General features: G+C 45.1%; 2 protein-coding genes across 11 annotated transcripts in view; one reads left to right on the top strand and one right to left on the bottom strand.

The window, feature by feature from the left end:
* Positions 1 to 19,119, top strand: part of NBEA (neurobeachin) — a 630,876-nt gene that overhangs the window by 465,094 nt on the left and 146,663 nt on the right. For all 10 annotated transcript variants that reach the window (XM_040426128.1, XM_040426125.1, XM_040426127.1 and 7 more), the window contains one exon: positions 10,395 to 10,531. In XM_040426128.1, the coding sequence (XP_040282062.1) occupies positions 10,395 to 10,531 (137 nt within the window). The remainder of the gene's footprint in view (positions 1 to 10,394; positions 10,532 to 19,119) is intronic.
* On the bottom strand, positions 12,376 to 13,943 carry MAB21L1 (mab-21 like 1). Its single transcript, XM_040426129.1, has one exon. It carries the CDS (start codon positions 13,843 to 13,845, stop codon positions 12,766 to 12,768), a length of 1,080 nt encoding a protein of 359 aa, XP_040282063.1. The 5' UTR covers positions 13,846 to 13,943; the 3' UTR covers positions 12,376 to 12,765.

Genomic DNA, 19,119 nt, shown 5'->3' with positions numbered 1-19,119 from the left:
CAGCCAATGCAACAGCTGCATGTCTGTGCTACTGCGTCTTCGCTGGAGCAGAAAGAAAAGAGAGATAAGGCAAACCTGGAAAAATGGGTAAATATCCTGTACACTTGTCAAACTGGTGGTCGGTGTAGACCAGCCTCTGGCAATCCAGCTGTGCTGAAACTACAACTCCCAGAATCCTCCTTTTACTTCTGTACGAGTTACAAGAAAAGCCAAGTAACTGTGCATGCTGAGAGTTGTAGTTTCAGAGTAGCTGGAGTATCGATGGTTGCTGACCCCTTGTGTAGACAGTGGGGGAGATTTTTCAAACCCTTTACACCACTTCCATGGCATAATAAAGTTGCAAATTGATGGGGTTCTCCAGGTTACAGATATTGATGACCTATTCTCCAGAAAGGGCATTGATATCAGATGCATGAAAGTCCAGCACCCAGTACCCTCACTGATCAGCTATGTTGGGTAGCCGCGCCGCTGGAACCTATACACAGTGTACGCAACTGGATGCAGACAGCGCCACACACTGTTTAGTGGCCATGCCTGGGTACTGCAACTCAGCTCTCAATCAAGTGAATGGGAGCTGAGTTTCAATACTCCAGTTTCAGCGTCTCTGTGTGCGCAGCACAACTGGGCGCTGCTCAGTAAGCATCTGTACAGTGAGAGGAGCTGAAGTGGGCGTACTACACATGCACCCAAATGACGATGTGAGATTACAAGGCAAGGAGTAAGAACATCTGGCCTGGACAATCACATGAGAGGGGAGGGACCAGAGCTTAAGGCTAAGGGCTACACGGCGACGCTGGTCATGGCCAGGATCGCTGAGTAGCTATGATGCCATAGAATCCAATGGGATCACCGCGGCAGTCGCAAGAAATCCAACACAGCTGGATTTATTGCGACTGCCGGGTGATCCCATTAATTTTTATGGGATCACCGTGACAGGTGTCGCCATGTAGCCCTAACCTAAAAGTGGAGGAGCTAAGCTGCAAAGAGGGGCTATGGCGTGCCTCTCAGGGTACGGAAGCCATAATTTGCTTTAAAATAAAACAATTTGCTACAGAAAGATGTAATGGATTTGCACAATAAGGATATGCTTTTAGCTGTCAGGATCAGCCCTACCAGGCATTACGCTTGGTTTAGTAGGGTTGATCCTGCTTGGCAGATGCTCTTTAAAGGGTTTTCCAGGATATTGATATTGACTATCTAGCCCAGTGGTGGAGAACCAATGGCACGGGTGCCAGAGGGGGCACTCAGAGCCCTCTCTGTGGGCACCCGCACCCTGGAAAAAACTATGGTGTACCAACATGCCAGACTTCTCCTGCCTATGAACGGCACAAGCAGCGCACTGAATGCAAGCTATTACAGCTAAATGATAAAGTGAACTTGTCCTTGTGGGACTGATTTGAATGCAGTGTTGGACATGCAAGTAATGAAGGCGCTGCGACACATAGAATTTTTCAAGGCTTAATAGAAGATTTCTAACTGGAAGTGTAAAGAAATAAATAAAAAAACTTGTAATTTCAGGTAGAGAATTTTTTATTTTTTTTCTGTGAGGTGTTAATTTGTTACCAAGAAACTGTAGAGCATCTTCTAACACCTTTCTCACCCTCGATCTAACACAGCAGCCTTGTGTGACATGTTATATCAATGGTATCCAGAGCAATTAAAATGTTTTACGTCGTCGTCCCCCCTTTCCCCCCCCCAGTCAAATGGAAAAGAGATTGTCCGATTATTTGTGTATCGGATCGTTCCACTTTACCAAGTGACAGTACCGGTAAGAGCTCGACTCATCATGGGCTGAGATACCAGCTTGATCAGCTGCCCAAGGTTTACAAGATCCCACATGACCATAAAATGAAGAATGCATTATGGTATTTGGAGCGGAAGAGATCAGTGAGCGGAAAACTTGCCTGGTTATATAAGGAAAGATATTTTTACTAGCCGTAAATGCAAACCTTGCTGTTTTCAATGCAATGGGGCACATTTGCTATTGTCACTTTGGCATATTGTCACAAAATGTTAAGTGAATACTCTGAAAAAAGAACATGCAGATACGAAAGTATTCAGATGCAGGGGCTAGTTTAGAAAATGTAGAAAATACGTCTATTTCGTTGGGAAACCCCTTTAGCAGGCTTTCATCTTCAGTCAGATGTTGACCCACACTACTGGATGTACTGTATAAGTACATATGCAATAGTTTGGCATCAACATGACCTGAATTGTCCTCAGAGTAAAAGTCGAAACGCTGGACTGTCCCAGAAGTTGGATAGTATGTGGCCTTAGGCTAGGTCTACATGACAAATAGGGCGCAACATTTGTCGCGCAACATTTTGTTGCACCAATGTCGCGCGACAATTTTTATAATGGCAGTCTATGGTGTCGCACTGCAACATGCGACATGCTGCGACTGTGACGCAAGAGTCGCAGAAAAATCCATCTCGAATGGATTTTCTGCAACTGTTGTGTCGCAGCATGTTGCATGTTGCAGTGCGACACCATAGACTGCCATTATAAAAATTGTCGCGCGACATTGGTGCAACAAAATGTCGCGCGACAAATGTCGTCGTGTAGACCTAGCCTTACTGGGCATGTCACACAAGCTGGGTATCCACCGTGAATCTCCAGAATACATCTGCTGTGATGTGGTAATGGCCCGCTTGCATTGACTGCAGTAACTGGCCACCACGTCTCTGCGCGGTAACAATTCTGCCAGGATCCTCGGCCTGTGTGACGTGGTCTGTAATCTTACTCAAATCTCATTACCACCAGATTTTGGAGCATTAAAGGCCTTCTTGCTGACTGAAATGTAGCAGAAGTGTTAAATTTCCGTCTACATTCAAAAAGTTTCATTTGGCCGCGACCCAGAAGTAAAATGATATTTTTTATGATAGTAAAATGCTCCTTAAGGTGCACTAATCGTCTGCGGGAGCTTGGTGGTACCTTAGGTAAACATTATAATATGGGATGTGAGGAGAGCAGAGCATCTCCCAGTGGGGATTAGCACATAATCCTCTCTCCATAGCTGGAGTGGATTAACTTCACATTCTCCGAGGGGTTTGTGTGCTCCTTTTGACTGCGACAAGACGTCCTCCCTCCTCAGACATGCTTTGCCAGAGTCATGTAATTTCAGGGAGATATTGTAATAGCCACCACCTTCTTCTCCTCTACCTTGTCATGGACTCACAGTAATACCACTACTGCATTGTGAAATTAATAATGGGATTTCGAGGCCTGTCCCTCCGGAGTTGCGTGAACACTAAAGGTACAAGGTATATAAATGGAGGTGCTAATATCCCTCACACGTATGTACAGCGTGGACGCCCACAAGTGGACATAGATTAGATAAGTAATGATCATGGAGGGGACATATTTCCTGTCTGTAATCTCATTGATCGCTGCACTCCTTGTCCCACCATCTTTAAATCCCCAATGACAGACAATAGACTGTATTCCGCTTTACAGCATTTGCCGTAAAGATGTTTTTTTGTGGCTAGATTTAAATAACGTCCAGGTTTCGAGCTTCGTACAGCTGTTCTAGAGTTGGCTGAGACGCCCCGGAGCGGACTCTGTATAAGCTAATGGTGTGATGCGGTCACAGCGCGGGTTACTAATGTGCCTGGAGGGGTTAATGCAGTAGGCTTCGTGCAGGCTGCACCTGGCCATCTGTGCTGGAAACAGGCTTGAGAGGAGGGTGGCTATTGCCTATGTCTACATGTGATTGGCACCAACTAAACTGAATCACTCGCCCCTTCCCCTACCAGAAACAACACAGAGTATCCACGGCTGGAAGGCTTTAACTAGTGTGTGCCCGACGTGATATCTTGGTGCCCTCTGAGGTTGGATAGGTGGGGTTGTACACAGCACAGTGGGCCACATTTATCAAGCTCGCCAGTTTTTTAGGTGTAAAAGTCACACATCAGTTCACAAATTAGACTATGTGTAGTTTTATTAGTCTGACCCCTGCTGGTTGTTTTTCAGTTAGACAGGTTCATATTCACTCAGACAGGACTCATTTATTTGCGCATGGAAAAAGTTGCATCTTTGCGGACAAAATTTGCATGTCTCCCGGAAAGTGCGACTTTTAATGCAAAAAAATAAGTCGCACTTCACAGCTCCAAACAGACGAAGAAAAGTACGCCAGCCCTAGAGTGGAGTAGAAATTAGACTGTGTTTGCGTAAACTTCAGGCACAAAAGTTACATAACTTCTGAATTAGCCTACAAAATCTAAAAAGGGGAACAAGGCGCAAAAGCCTCCAAAACTGGCACATTTTCAGTAGTAAATGTGACTTTTAAAAAAACACTGTCTAAAACAGCATTTTTTACTAAAAACCGGTTTAAACACTTTAGTTCGCTCAGTCCAAGTGAGTTCACGCTTGCGTTCGGGAACTCAGTTATAGGTTGCGTTATAACGGAATTCTAGGAAGGAATGTAAAACGAAACAGGACAGGACTATTTTTTCCGTTGTGTATAACGGAAACAAACGAAACCGTTATGTGCCCCCATAGACACGTATTAGGATGGAGCAAAACAGAATGGTCTCTTTAAGGCCTCTTGCACACGAACGTGTGCGCCCCGTAGTGCTTCTGTAATGTTCCGTTCCGTGCTTCCGTTCCGCACCATTCCGCATCTCCGGATTTGCGGACCCATTGAAGTGAATAGGTCCGCATCCGTGATGCGGAATGCCCACGGAACGGCGCCCGTGTATTGCGGATGCGCAAATTGCGGGCCCGCAATGCACGAACACCGACCGTGGGGCAGCCGCAGTGGATCGTGCACCCATTCACTTTAATGGGTCCGCGATCCGCCCATTCCGCAAAAAGATAGGACATGTTCTATCTTTTTGCGGAACGGAAGTACGAGACGAAACCCCACGGAAGCACTCCGTAGTGCTTCTGTAATGTTCCGTTCCGTGCTTCCATTCCGCATCTCCGGATTTGCGGACCCATTGAAGTGAATAGGTCCGCATCCGTGATGCGGAATGCCCACGGAACGGCGCCCGTGTATTGCGGATCCGCAAATACGGCGCACACGTTCGTGTGCAGGAGGGCAAAGGCTTCCGTTTTGCATTCCGTCCTAGAATTTCGTTATAATTCTGTTATAAAGGAATTCCCGAACGCGAGTGCGAAGCCGCCCTTACACTCGGGTAGCTATTCATGGCAGTAAATAGCTCATCTTGTGTATTATCTGCTCACACATCCATGTGACGCTCAGCCTGAAAGCGCCAAGCTATTATCAGCTCATTCCTCAGTGTACATGAGACTCTGTATAATCCGATGGCTGTTATTATTAGTCATTCTACAATGGGGATATATCCCATGACATGATGATTTTATACTACTTTTAATATGTGGTACTCATCACCCATCCGCTGTTGGTCTTGTACGAGCAGCCCTCTCTCTATGGAAATGTGGTCCTGTCACTAGTCTGTACAGGAGGTAGAAATGTGCAGCGCTGCTCCCCGGACTCCTCCGGTGTTGCTTTTATTCCCCACAGGATCCTATGCCCTCAGGATGTGGAGATACTGTACTGACCCGTCCAGGGAGCTGCTTCTGCATCGGTGACTACAACAGCGGCTAAATGGGCAGTTCTATTAGCACACAGCCTGTATGCATATTTTGCGGATGTGCGGTTTGCGGAATATAAAATACATACCGACCTGTGCATTGGTGACATGCAGACATTTGATGCCAACTTAAACTGGGCCTATACAAGAATGTGGCAGATCAATCATATCAGATCGTACATAATTTATCAGACTGAACTGGCAGGTCAAATGCTTATTTAAACCCTTAATCACCAGCTATTTTTTTCAGTTTTTGCCTCTCCGCGTTTAAGCAGCCCTAGCATTTTTTATTTTTTCATTGACATCGCCGTACAATCCCTAGTTGTATGTGGGAGTAATTGCATTTTGACACTACATATAATTTAGTTTGTAATTTATATACATTTTTCTTTTCACTGCAAATCTAAAATAAGTGATTTTTTACATTGCTTTTTTACTTCATTGTACATATTTCACACTGAATAGCCGGTTAAATGACTTGTTCAAGTGGTTTCAGTTGTGTGGGTACCTAATATTAGTGGAGGGTTTTCTTTTTTGCTTTTACATAAAGTATGCACAATAAAATGTATTTTATGTAAAATTATCACTTATTTATTATATTTTTTGCAAGCTTTTTTTATTACAGTTTTATTACATTTTTTTTAAAAAGCCCATTGAAGAATTACTATCTTGCAAAATGATTTTGTGATTATAACGTCTAAGCAACACTCCTTTATGCTAATATATTATGTTGTGTCTATGATTTACAGTCCTGGGGTCCTTTCTAGGGCTCACTCTGTCTCCGATCAGATCACTGGGACACTGTGAGAGGGGGGGGGGGAAATCCCCTATGAACATGCTGTGGTCAGACTGTGGCAGTCAGAGGGTTAACAATTGGCATCGGAGCTTCCTCCGATCCTGGCTGTAAAGCAAAAGACTGCTCTAAGAACTGGAGCTGTCACAGTTCATTCCTAGAGCATGATCGCTCACTGACCCTTTAGCATAGCAAAGACAAAAGACCTTAGGGGGTTAAAAAAAAGGGGAAAAATGCAATGCACATGGGCAGAGTGACAAATAATTGTCCAGATTTAATTGCGCCATAAAATTTTCAAATGATTTTGCCCATTAGTAAGAGTTGCACAACTTTCCTCTTCCCATAGACTGCAAATCGTGTACTGCAGAAAGCTGTTTGATGCATAGGGATCCTTACACACGTGAATTTTGGCGTCCCTTTATTTTTTTTATATATAACCAATTAAAATGTAGAATAACCCATGGGTATTTTTTTTTGCAACCTGCATTTTCTGCTGTTTTTGTGGCATTTTCTTTTTCTGGCTTTTTTTTATGTAAACAGTGTGTTTGCCCACTAAGGGTACTTTCACACTAGCGTTATTCTTTTTCCGGCATTGAGTTCCGTCCTCTGGGCTCAATCCCGGAAAAGAACTGATCAGTTTAATCCCCCTGCATTCTGAATGAAGAGCAATCCGTTCAGGACGCATCAGGATGTCTTCAGTTCAGTCTTTTTGACTTTTCAGGACGGAGATAATACCGCAGTATACTGCGGTTTTATCTCCGTCCAAACTTCCGGAACACTTGCCGGAATGCTGGATCTGGCATTTTTTCCCATTGACATGCATTAATGCCGGATTCGGCCCTCCGTATTCCAGCAAAACAGATCCAGCATTGCGGTCTGCGCATGCTCAGACCACAAAAAATTTGAAAAAAAAAAAATGCCGCATCTGTTTTTCCGGATGACACCGGAGAGACGGATCCAGCATTTCAATGCATTTGTCATACGGATCAGGATCCTGATCCGTCTGACAAATGCTATCAGTTTGCATGCGTTTTGGCAGTTCCGCAAGTGTGAAAGTACCCTTACATTGTTTTAATGTGTTGTAAGTGATGTATAAATGCCTGTAACAACGCCGAGTGCTCCAGCATGCTTGGCTTTTGAAAAGATGCCAGGAAGACAAAAAACGTCACCTGATGGAAAAAAATGCCAGTGGCAAAAAAAAATTCAAAAACTTTTTTGTGTCCTGCATTTCATATTTCCCATAGACCTTCAGCTAACATCTGGAGCTGGCATTTTACTGCAAAAAAAAAAGGGGGGGGGGCAAAGAAACGTACTTACAAAAAAGAACGCCACTAAAAATGCAAAAGTAGAAATCATCAGCAAAAGCCTGTCTATGAAAGTGTCCTAATACCGCCAGCTTCACTGCACAAATTGAAGGAAAAGTTAAAAAGGCAACTGTCCAGGAGCTTCCACCACCTTAGAGCCTCCACTTTTTCCAGCAGGTCCATAGGACTTGTGTACACACATATTGTAACACTACTAGAGAGGGAGTTCTACCAAATGTTACTGGATGGTCTCCACTAACTGTGCTTGGGCCCTGGCAGCTCACCTTGCTTGTACAGACAACTTTCAAGGGATATGAATATGGCTATGGCATGACAGAATATCAATATCTAGTAGAAAGACATGGGGTGAAAAAGCAAAAAAGAAGTGTGCATGTAAGTTTGTATTGCAGCTGCTCGTGGCTGTATTGTGGATCTGTGTTGTACATAGACTGCTATTAGGCCTATGGTGTCCCTGGACATGGAACTGATTTTATATGTTACAGTTTATCATTGGAAGCTATATTACCAAAGTTTCCTCCTCTATAAGGGCCTGTTCACATCACGTTTTTACTGTACGTCAAGCGGACACGTTTGTAAACTGAAATAACATGTAGAAACGTATGGCCTGACGTACCCATAGACTATAATTGGGCAAACAGTTCAAAAGTGCATACTTCTGACTCAGTTTGTCATGGTTTACGTTTCTGTACTTAAAAAATAAAAATTCCAGTATAGGATGATGTAGTATACCACACTATTCTGTCCCGCAAAAAAATAAATAAATGAAGAAAAGTATGTTTTGGTTTTTCTATTACATTGTAGTGAATGGGAGACTAATGGAACCGTAAGACAATGTGTTTCCATTTGTTAAATGTATCCATTTTTATCCAGATACTTCCTACTCCCTTTGATATATTTCAAATTTTTTTAAAAAAAAATTGCACAAAAATTGATACTTTTTTGTTTAAAAAAAACGACACATACGTATTGAAATATATGCACATCCTTTAAACCTGTATGTAAAAAAAAAAAAGTATAGATAACCACTAGATTGCATACTGTTTGTATACTTTTTTTTTTACTGTATGTCTAAATGTTTCCTCTTGACATACAGCAAAAAAAAGGGGTGTGAACAGGCCCTTAGAAGTTCTTCTAGTGTAGAGGAGAATATGGTGCCTAAGGTCTCATGCACACGACTGTATGTATTTTGCGATCCGCATAAAATACAGATGACGTCCGTGTGCATTCCGTATTTTGCAAAACAGAACAGCTAGCCCCTAATAGAACAGTCCTATCCTTGTCTGTAATGCGGACAATAATAGGACCTGTTCTATTTTTTTGCGGAACAGAAATACGGACATACGGAAACTGAATGCACACAGAGTAACTTCCGTTTTTTTATGCAGACCCATTGAAATGAATGGTTCCGTACAGGTTCTTAAAAAAATGGAACGATGTGGAAAGAAAATACGGTCGTGTGCATGAGCCCTAACAGAGGAGATCTTCAGACCTGCAGGGTCTCCATCTGCTGCCATAGGCCTCATGCACACGACCGTTGTTGTGTTCCGTTCCGCAAAATGGGGTTCCGTGATCTGTTTCCGTTTTTGTTTCCGTGTGTCTTCCTTTATTTTTGGAGGATCACCAGACATGAAGGAAAGTAAAAAAAAAGTCTAAGTAAAGTTTGCCATGCAAATGATAGGAAAAAAACGGATGCGGATGACAATCTTGTGTACCTCCGCGTTTTTTCACGGTCTCATTGACTTGAATGGGTCCTCGAACCGTTTTCCATGAAAAAAATAGGACAGGTTATATTTTTTGGACGGACTGGAACCACGGGTCACGGACGCGGATGACAAACGGTGCATTAGCCGAGTTTTCAACTGACCCATTGAAAGTCAATGGGTCCGCAGAAATTCACGAAAAACTGAACAACGGACACGGAATAAAACAACGGTCGTGTGCATGAGGCGTTACTCTGTGCACTCATGTGTGTCAGCTGGGGGAAGCCTGCATGGAGGAAATGGGGCTGAATGTTACTGTTTCTTTAGAAAAAAATCATAAGGAAAAAAATGCTAAAGGTTCATTGTATCCCCTATTATATTCCATGGGGAATTAATCTAATAGTGAGAAAACTGCTGTAAAATATAATACATGTAAAAATCTTCTATTCCCTGCTCCTCACAGTAAATGTCTGGTCACTGTAATATTATAAAAGAATTCTTAAAGAACATAATTCTCACCCCCTGATGATGATTAGTAGTAGTTTCCTATGTATTTTATCATGTTGTAGTAGAAGGTGGTCAGTGGTTCTCCATATAATGACTAGGAGAAGAGCTCAGACTGGAGATCTGGCCCATTACACAGGCTGCCTGTACTCAAACACACTGAGAACAACCACCACCATCATCATCATCATCACAGGCACTGATTGAAATCTACAGATCTAGTTCCTTGTAGATGGCATGGTCTTGTTCAAGAACTAGGATTGTATTATTGATGCATTGTCTATATGATGTCTTCACCCCCAGTATATATATATTACACAGTATACAGGCCTGTGCTCCCTGTGTGCAGCTGCTGGGGTTTCCTCTGCAGCTTTAGGAGAGACATCCTATAATAACTATTTGCTGGTTTTGCATCTTGTAGATGATACAGTGATGTTTGTGGCAGAACATGAATAATAAAACAATAAATCACATAGTAACATAGAGCTGGCTGATGTGTGTGTCTGTGTTACAGGTCCTGTGGTGCTCAGCACCCCTGCCCAGCTGATCGCACCCATTGTGGTGGCCAAGGGCACCCTCTCCATCACCACCACCGAGATCTACTTTGAGGTGGATGAAGAAGACCTCAGCTTCAAGAAGATCGATCCCAAAGTGAGTAGTTACTGTAATAACCGCTAAATAATAGAGTGTGAGCAAAGCATGGGTGATAGATATGAGATAGATAGATAGATAGATAGATAGATAGATAGAGATATTAGATAGATAGATAGATAGATAGATAGATAGATAGATAGAGATATTAGATAGATAGAGATATTAGATAGATAGAGATATTAGATAGATAGAGATATTAGATAGACCAATAGATATTAAACAGATATATTCGAGAGATCGATATATAAAACAGATATTAGATACAGATAGATAAATTAGATATATTAGCGAGTTAGATAAATAGATGTTAGATAGATAACTATATGATAGAGAGAGAGATCGATAGATATGAGATAATAGATATGACAGACATCCTGCACATTTATATTGGGCCTGTATTGTCAGTTCTATAATATGGGCTGTGATTATTCCCAGTGTTATATGTATGAGGTTATCCCCCCTATATACAGTATACACACATTATATACAGCTGTGATTATCCCCCCTATATACAGTATACACACATTATATACAGCTGTGATTATCCCCCCTATATACAGTATACACACATTATGTACAGCTGTGATTATCCCCCCTATATACAGTATACACACATTATACTACAGATGTGATGATGTAAAATAATGAGGAGAAATCCATTCTTCAGATTTGAGAATAAACGTCTTGTTTTCCCCCTGAGGTGGGAAGAAATCTAATCTCCGGCCCCGTATTCTAATCATCCCAATCCAAACCCCGACCCTCCTTATACCAGGGTGACCCCATCATCTATAGAGAGTCGCCGAAATCCTCCCCGCTATTAGAGGGTTAATACTGCAGACTATCCCTTCACCAGCGTTTTATTATTTGTCCATACTGTGTTTGTGCGTTTTCTATAGGACATTTGCCGAATTTTTATGTTTTTCTTTTGGGACGATTCTGTGGATTTATGTAACGATGTTGCCTGCGTCCAGTATATCTGACAGCAGTGTGTAGAAAATGTAAAGGAAGGAAGGAAAAAGGGTAGAAAATAAGGCAAGAAGGTGAGGACTGTAATAATTCAATGAAGGAAAATGATGAAATAAAGATATGGAGGAAGCGGAAAGAAATACTGCAGTGAATGTAAGGTCTAAGACTATCAAATAGCTGCTTAAAAATCTATATAATATTTATAAAATTATAAGTATTGAATAAAAGTCTAAAAAAAAGTAGGAAGCACAAAAAAGAATTAAATAAAATATGAAAAATCTCTAATATGTACAAAATGATAAAATATCAAATAAAAGTCTAAAAAAAGTAGGAAGCACAAATAATAATGAAATAAAATATCAAACAAATCTATATAATATGTACAAAATTATAATTATTAAATAAGTCTAAAAAAAAGTATGAAGCACAAAAAAAGGAAATATATCAAACAAATCTATATATGTACAAAATTATAAATATCAAATAATAGTCTAAAAAAAGCACGAAGCACAAAATAAATAAAATATGAAACTAATGTATATATGTATAAATTTATAAATATCAAAGAAAAGTAAAAAAAAAAGTACAAAGCACAAATAATAATTAAAATAAAATATGAAACAAATGTATAGAAAATAAAAGGATGAAGAGACTGATTGAGTCCTAGAAAAAAACGAATGAATTAATCCTAGAAAATCTGCGAGAAGATTATGTTTTTTTAAAATATTTTTACAAACCCAAATGAATGAAAAACTCTCAGCAATATCTTTTCAGGCCATTTATTTCACCGTCATTAAATTAAAATCTCCATCACAGAGGTCAGGATCCAGTGTTATCTCAAGTGCATCGTCCAATAGATAGAATTCCAAGCGCCATCATAAAAGCCAAAAAAAAAATAATACAAATTTCATTTGAATAATTTTTTTTTTTTTAAATAACATTTCAAGTATTTTCACGGAATGTCAGGAGAACAAGAGCAAATGTAAACTTCTGAGTTCTGCCTCCAAAATTAAAGAAAAGCTACCTGATCCCCCGGCATCTCCAGAGCAGATCTAGAACAAGTCCTGCAGTATCCCCCAAAAAATCTAGAACAGGTCACCAGAGCACAGAACGACGACAAGCTGACACACAGTCACAGAGATGCGGAGAATGGGAGTGCTCCTCCCGTCATCCTTCTAGAATGAAGAACGGATGGATAATTCCAGTGGAGCCCCCTGTGGTTGGGGGTGCTGTCCAGGTAGTGGATGATGGTGGTGGTAGTCCTCTCAGAGCTTCTCCAGGCTCTTGGGGTTGGTGAGGATCTCCCGGGCCAGCCTCCACGTCTGTTTGGCCGCGTTCTCCAGGGCGGAGTGGGGCTTGCCCTGGAAGAGGTCCAGGGTGGGCAGGAAGTAGTGCGGGCACCTGCGGCACTGCAGGCAGGAGATGAGCTGCAGGAGGATGCCGTTCAGCCGGTCCCCCAGGCACGACTCGTCCCAGTCCGACTCCCGGGGGTGCTTCTCGCACTCGTAGGAGACCAGAGTCTTCATGTGGTAGTTGTTGAGGGGCTGGCCGGGGAGCTCCAGGTGCCGGTCCCGCAGGGTCTTGAGCACCGACAGGCACTTCTTCCTGCAGCCCCCCAGCTGCAGCCGGTTCTCGGCCTCGGCGAACTGCAGCACCCAGGCGTCGCTCTCGGCCGAGCTCTGCTTGCCGGCCAGGGTATGGCACTCCTTGGAGAGCAGGTTGAAGCCCTCCGCCTTGACCTCGGCCACCCGGTTAGGACCGGGCCAGGGGATGTGCGGCAGGGGCCAGTGGGCAGCGCTGCGGGGCCAGATGCCGGTGCACTTGAAGGCCGGGGTGATCTGCACCACGTAGCGGTCTCTGATCCTCAGCTTCACCTCGCTGGTGTCGGCCACCATCTTCACCACGTCCCGGTAGCTGCACTTGTCCACCGCCTGGGCCACCAGGGTCTGGAAGCGGGAGCGGATCTTGCGGGCGGACAGGTAGCCGGACGCCGTGATGAACTCCACCCACAGGGACATGCTCCTCTTGCGGCCGTCGCTCAGCTTCAGCACGGCGCAGCCCGGCAGGGAGCCGTCGTCCACGAAGTTGAAGACCCCCATCTGGTTGAGGTAGAGGACCACCTCGAACTCGCTGGGGGAGATGACCTCCAGGCCCTCGAAGCGGTTCTCCATCTCGTTGAGGGAGCTGATGAAGCGCGGCTCCTGCACCTCCACCTCCTTCAGCACGTCGGAGACCACCTTGCACACCTCGCGGATGGTCTTGGCGATGGCCACCTTCCTGGCCTGGCACTTCTCGTTGTAGTACTTGTTCAGGTGGTACACCAGCTTGGCCTGGGCGGCGATCATGTTGGGGCAGAGATCCGGATTGTACACCGGAGTCTCGCAGTAAGCCGAGGGATCCAAGGCGGCGGCGGCTATGGCGGGAGCCAACTTTACCGGAGGAAGAAGAGGAGCTCAGGAGGATGGCATGGGCAGGGGTGCCAGCCCCTCCTCCACACACAGAAGGGCAGAGGGCAGGGTGCGCGCAGGTAGGTACAGCGGCGGCTGCCCCGGACAGTGTGGATAATGCATTGCTACAGCCCGGTGTGGGGATGATTATAAAGGGAGGAGGGGGGGGGGGGGACTCCGCCCCTCACAGGAGCAGCACCCCCTCCCCAAATCTCACTGTGAGAGCTGGCACCCAGGGCAGTGCCACCCGGGACAGGAGCCCCGTGATGGGCAGGGCGAGGACTCTGTCATGTGTGTGCCGAGGGATGGGGGCAGGAGCCAACTGCAGGGTACCAGGGACCCGGCTGTCATTGGAGTGACATCACTGCGCACCTGTCCTGTGTACCAGGAGTGTGTACCTGTCCTGTGTATGTGGAGGATGTCTACCTGTCCTGGCTACCTGGAGGATCTGTACCTGTCCTGGGTACCTGGAGGATGTCTACCTGTCCTGGGTACCTGAGGATGTCTACCTGTCCTGGGTACCTGGAGGATGTCTACCTGTCCTGGGTACCTGGAGGATGTCTACCTGTCCTGGGTACCTGGAGGATGTCTACCTGTCCTGGGTACCTGGAGGATACCCAGGGCCACACAGTGTACAGAATGATGCCAGGAAGAGGTGCCAGCTGAGGGCAGAGATACAGAAATCCCAGCCAAAGAACAAGTTGTGCTGTGTTTCCAGGACTCGGAGGTGGTCGGTGTTATAGGGTTGGTTTAATGGTACCTGCAAGATATTATTGTATTTTCTGGTAAATAATAAAAAACACATACAACTTCCACCGCTGTCTGTGTGTGAACTGTGCTGTATACGCTGACTGTACATGGATTGTGGGGTCTCTGTGACCATTTATCTCAATCTGTACTGTTAGGCCTTTTCTATAAAATAGTTCCATAAGTAAGATGTATAGAAACTGCCTGTGGCTGCTGATATATATATATTGTATATAAATGTGTGTATATGTGTATGGCCATATAACTAACTATCTCTAATATGTATGTATCTATCTTATATCTATCCATATATCTATCTCTCTCTCTCTAAATAACATCTTACCTGTCTACCTATCTCTATATAATGTGTGTATACTGTATGTGTGTGTGTCCTATACTAATACTATACCACACATATACACATACACCCGGTCCTGGGTGAATGGCATCTTGTATGACTTGACCCCGATGCGGAGTATACAGGGTGACTGGCCGTACACTGGGCGGTCACATGACAGGTCTGCCTTCACACCACATCCCGCTCACACTGCGCCGTCTCCTAGCAACCAACAGCGGCTCTTAACCATGTCATGTCCTGATGCCAGCACCTACTTCACATTGACACATCCACCTCCCCTTACTCCTGTTCTATCCCACTGCTCCCCTGTGTACTGTATGTACTGTACTGCTCTCCGTATACTGTATGTACTGTACTGCTCTCCTGTGTACTGTATGTACTGCTCCCCGTGTACTGTATGTAGTGTACTGCTCCCCTGTGTACTGTATGTACTGTACTGCTCCCCTGTGTACTGTATGTACTGTACTGCTCCCCTGTGTACTGTATGTACTGCTCCCCATGTACTGTACTGCTCCCCGTGTACTGTATGTACTGTACTGCTCCCCTGTGTACTGTATGTACTGCTCCCCTGTGTACTGTACTGCTCCCCTGTGTACTGTACTGCTCCCCTGTGTACTGTACTGCTCCCCTGTGTACTGTATGTACTGTACTGCTCCCCTGTGTACTGTATGTACTGTACTGCTCCCCTGTGTACTGTATGTACTGTACTGCTCCCCTGTGTACTGTATGTACTGCTCCCCATGTACTGTACTGCTCCCCGTGTACTGTATGTACTGTACTGCTCCCCTGTGTACTGTATGTACTGCTCCCCATGTACTGTACTGCTCCCCGTGTACTGTATGTACTGTACTGCTCCCCTGTGTACTGTACTGCTCCCCTGTGTACTGTATGTACTGTACTGCTCCCCTGTGTACTGTATGTACTGTACTGCTCCCCTGTGTACTGTATGTACTGCTCCCCATGTACTGTTTGGCTCTCTGTGTACTGTATGTACTGCTCCCCGTGTACTGTATGTACTGTACTGCTCCCCTGTGTACTGTATGTACTGTACTGCTCCCCTGTGTACTGTATGTACTGCTCCCCATGTACTGTACTGCTCCTGTGTACTGTGTACTGTACTGCTCCCCTGTGTATTGTATGTACTGTACTGCTCCCCTGTGTACTGTATGTACTGTACTGCTCCCCTGTGTACTGTATGTACTGTACTGCTCCCCTGTGTACTGTATGTACTGCTCTCCGTGTACTGTATGTACTGTACTGCTCCCCTGTGTACTGTATGTACTGTACTGCTCCCCTGTGTACTGTACTGCTCCCCTGTGTACTGTATGTACTGCTCCCCTGTGTACTGTATGTACTGTACTGCTCCCCTGTGTACTGTACTGCTCCCCTGTGTACTGTACTGCTCCCCTGTGTACTGTACTGCTCCCCTGTGTACTGTACTGCTCCCCTGTGTACTGTATGTACTGTACTGCTCCCCTGTGTACTGTATGTACTGCTCCCCATGTACTGTACTGCTCCCCATGTACTGTATGTACTGTACTGCTCCCCTGTGTACTGTGTACTGTACTGCTCCCCTGTGTACTGTGTACTGTACTGCTCCCCTGTGTACTGTATGTACTGTACTCCTCCCCTGTGTACTGTATGTACTGTACTGCTCCCCTGTGTACTGTACTGCTCCCCTGTGTACTGTATGTACTGCTCCCCTGTGTACTGTATGTACTGTACTGGTCCCCTGTGTACTGTATGTACTGTACTGCTCCCCTGTGTACTGTATGTACTGCTCCCCATGTACTGTACGGCTCTGTGTACTGTATGTACTGCTCCCCTGTGTACTGTGTACTGTACTGCTCTCCTGTGTACTGTATGTACTGCTCCCCGTGTACTGTACTGCTCCCCTGTGTACTGTGTACTGTACTGCTCTCCTGTGTACTGTATGTACTGTACTGCACTGCTCTCCTGTGTACTGTATGTACTGTACTGCACTGCTCTCCTGTGTACTGTATGTACTGTACTGCTCTCCTGTGTACTGTATGTACTGTACTGCTCTCCTGTGTACTGTATGTACTGTACTGCTCCCCTGTGTACTGTATGTACTGTACTGCTCCCCTGTGTACTGTATGTACTGCTCTCCGTGTACTGTATGTACTGTACTACTCCCCTGTGTACTGTATGTACTGCTCCCCATGTACTGTACGGCTCCCCTGTGTACTGTGTACTGTACTGCTCCCCTGTGTATTGTATGTACTGTACTGCTCCCCTGTGTACTGTATGTACTGTACTGCTCCCCTGTGTACTGTATGTACTGTACTGCTCCCCTGTGTACTGTATGTACTGCTCTCCGTGTACTGTATGTACTGTACTGCTCCCCTGTGTACTGTATGTACTGTACTGCTCCCCTGTGTACTGTACTGCTCCCCTGTGTACTGTATGTACTGCTCCCCTGTGTACTGTATGTACTGTACTGCTCCCCTGTGTACTGTACTGCTCCCCTGTGTACTGTACTGCTCCCCTGTGTACTGTACTGCTCCCCTGTGTACTGTATGTACTGTACTGCTCCCCTGTGTACTGTATGTACTGTACTGCTCCCCTGTGTACTGTATGTACTGCTCCCCATGTACTGTACTGCTCCCCATGTACTGTATGTACTGTACTGCTCCCCTGTGTACTGTGTACTGTACTGCTCCCCTGTGTACTGTGTACTGTACTGCTCCCCTGTGTACTGTATGTACTGTACTCCTCCCCTGTGTACTGTATGTACTGTACTGCTCCCCTGTGTACTGTACTGCTCCCCTGTGTACTGTATGTACTGCTCCCCTGTGTACTGTATGTACTGTACTGCTCCCCTGTGTACTGTATGTACTGTACTGCTCCCCTGTGTACTGTATGTACTGCTCCCCATGTACTGTACGGCTCTGTGTACTGTATGTACTGCTCCCCTGTGTACTGTGTACTGTACTGCTCTCCTGTGTACTGTATGTACTGCTCCCCGTGTACTGTACTGCTCCCCTGTGTACTGTGTACTGTACTGCTCTCCTGTGTACTGTATGTACTGTACTGCACTGCTCTCCTGTGTACTGTATGTACTGTACTGCACTGCTCTCCTGTGTACTGTATGTACTGTACTGCTCTCCTGTGTACTGTATGTACTGTACTGCTCTCCTGTGTACTGTATGTACTGTACTGCTCCCCTGTGTACTGTATGTACTGCTCTCCGTGTACTGTATGTACTGTACTACTCCCCTGTGTACTGTATGTACTGCTCCCCATGTACTGTACGGCTCTGTGTACTGTATGTACTGCTCCCCATGTACTGTACGGCTCTGTGTACTGTATGTACTGCTCCCCTGTGTACTGTGTACTGTACTGCTCTCCTGTGTACTGTATGTACTGCTCCCCGTGTACTGTACTGCTCCCCTGTGTACTGTGTACTGTACTGCTCTCCTGTGTACTGTATGTACTGTACTGCACTGCTCTCCTGTGTACTGTATGTACTGTACTGCTCTCCTGTGTACTGTATGTACTGTACTGCTCTCCTGTGTACTGTATGTACTGTACTGCTCTCCTGTGTACTGTATGTACTGTACTGCTCCCCTGTGTACTGTATGTACTGCTCTCCGTGTACTGTATGTACTGTACTACTCCCCTGTGTACTGTATGTACTGCTCTCCATGTACTGTATGTACTGCTCCCCATGTACTGTACGGCTCTCCGTGTACTTTATGTACTGCTCCCCTGTGTACTGTATGTACTGTACTGCTCCCCTGTGTACTGTGTGTACTGTACTGCTCCTGTGTACTGTACTGCTCCCCTGTGTACTGTATGTACTGTACTGCTCCCCTGTGTACTGTACTGCTCCCCGTGTACTGTACTGCTCCCCTGTGTACTGTATGTACTGTACTGCTCCCCTGTGTACTGTACTGCTCCCCTGTGTACTGTATGTACTGCTCCCCATGTACTGTACGACTCTCCGTGTACTGTATATACTGCTCCCCGTGTACTGTGTGTACTGTACTGCTCCCCTGTGTACTGTATGTACTGTACTGCTCCCCTGTGTACTGTATGTACTG

The sequence above is a fragment of the Bufo bufo genome, chromosome 3, assembly GCF_905171765.1.
Source record: "Bufo bufo chromosome 3, aBufBuf1.1, whole genome shotgun sequence".
In the NCBI taxonomy this organism is placed as follows: domain Eukaryota; kingdom Metazoa; phylum Chordata; class Amphibia; order Anura; family Bufonidae; genus Bufo; species Bufo bufo.
This window is presented reverse-complemented; position numbering and strand designations above follow the sequence as displayed.

Bases quoted from the DNA above. Each gene is read 5' to 3' on its own strand.
- MAB21L1 (XM_040426129.1), bottom strand. From the start codon at position 13,845: ATGATCGCCGCCCAGGCCAAGCTGGTGTACCACCTGAACAAGTACTAC.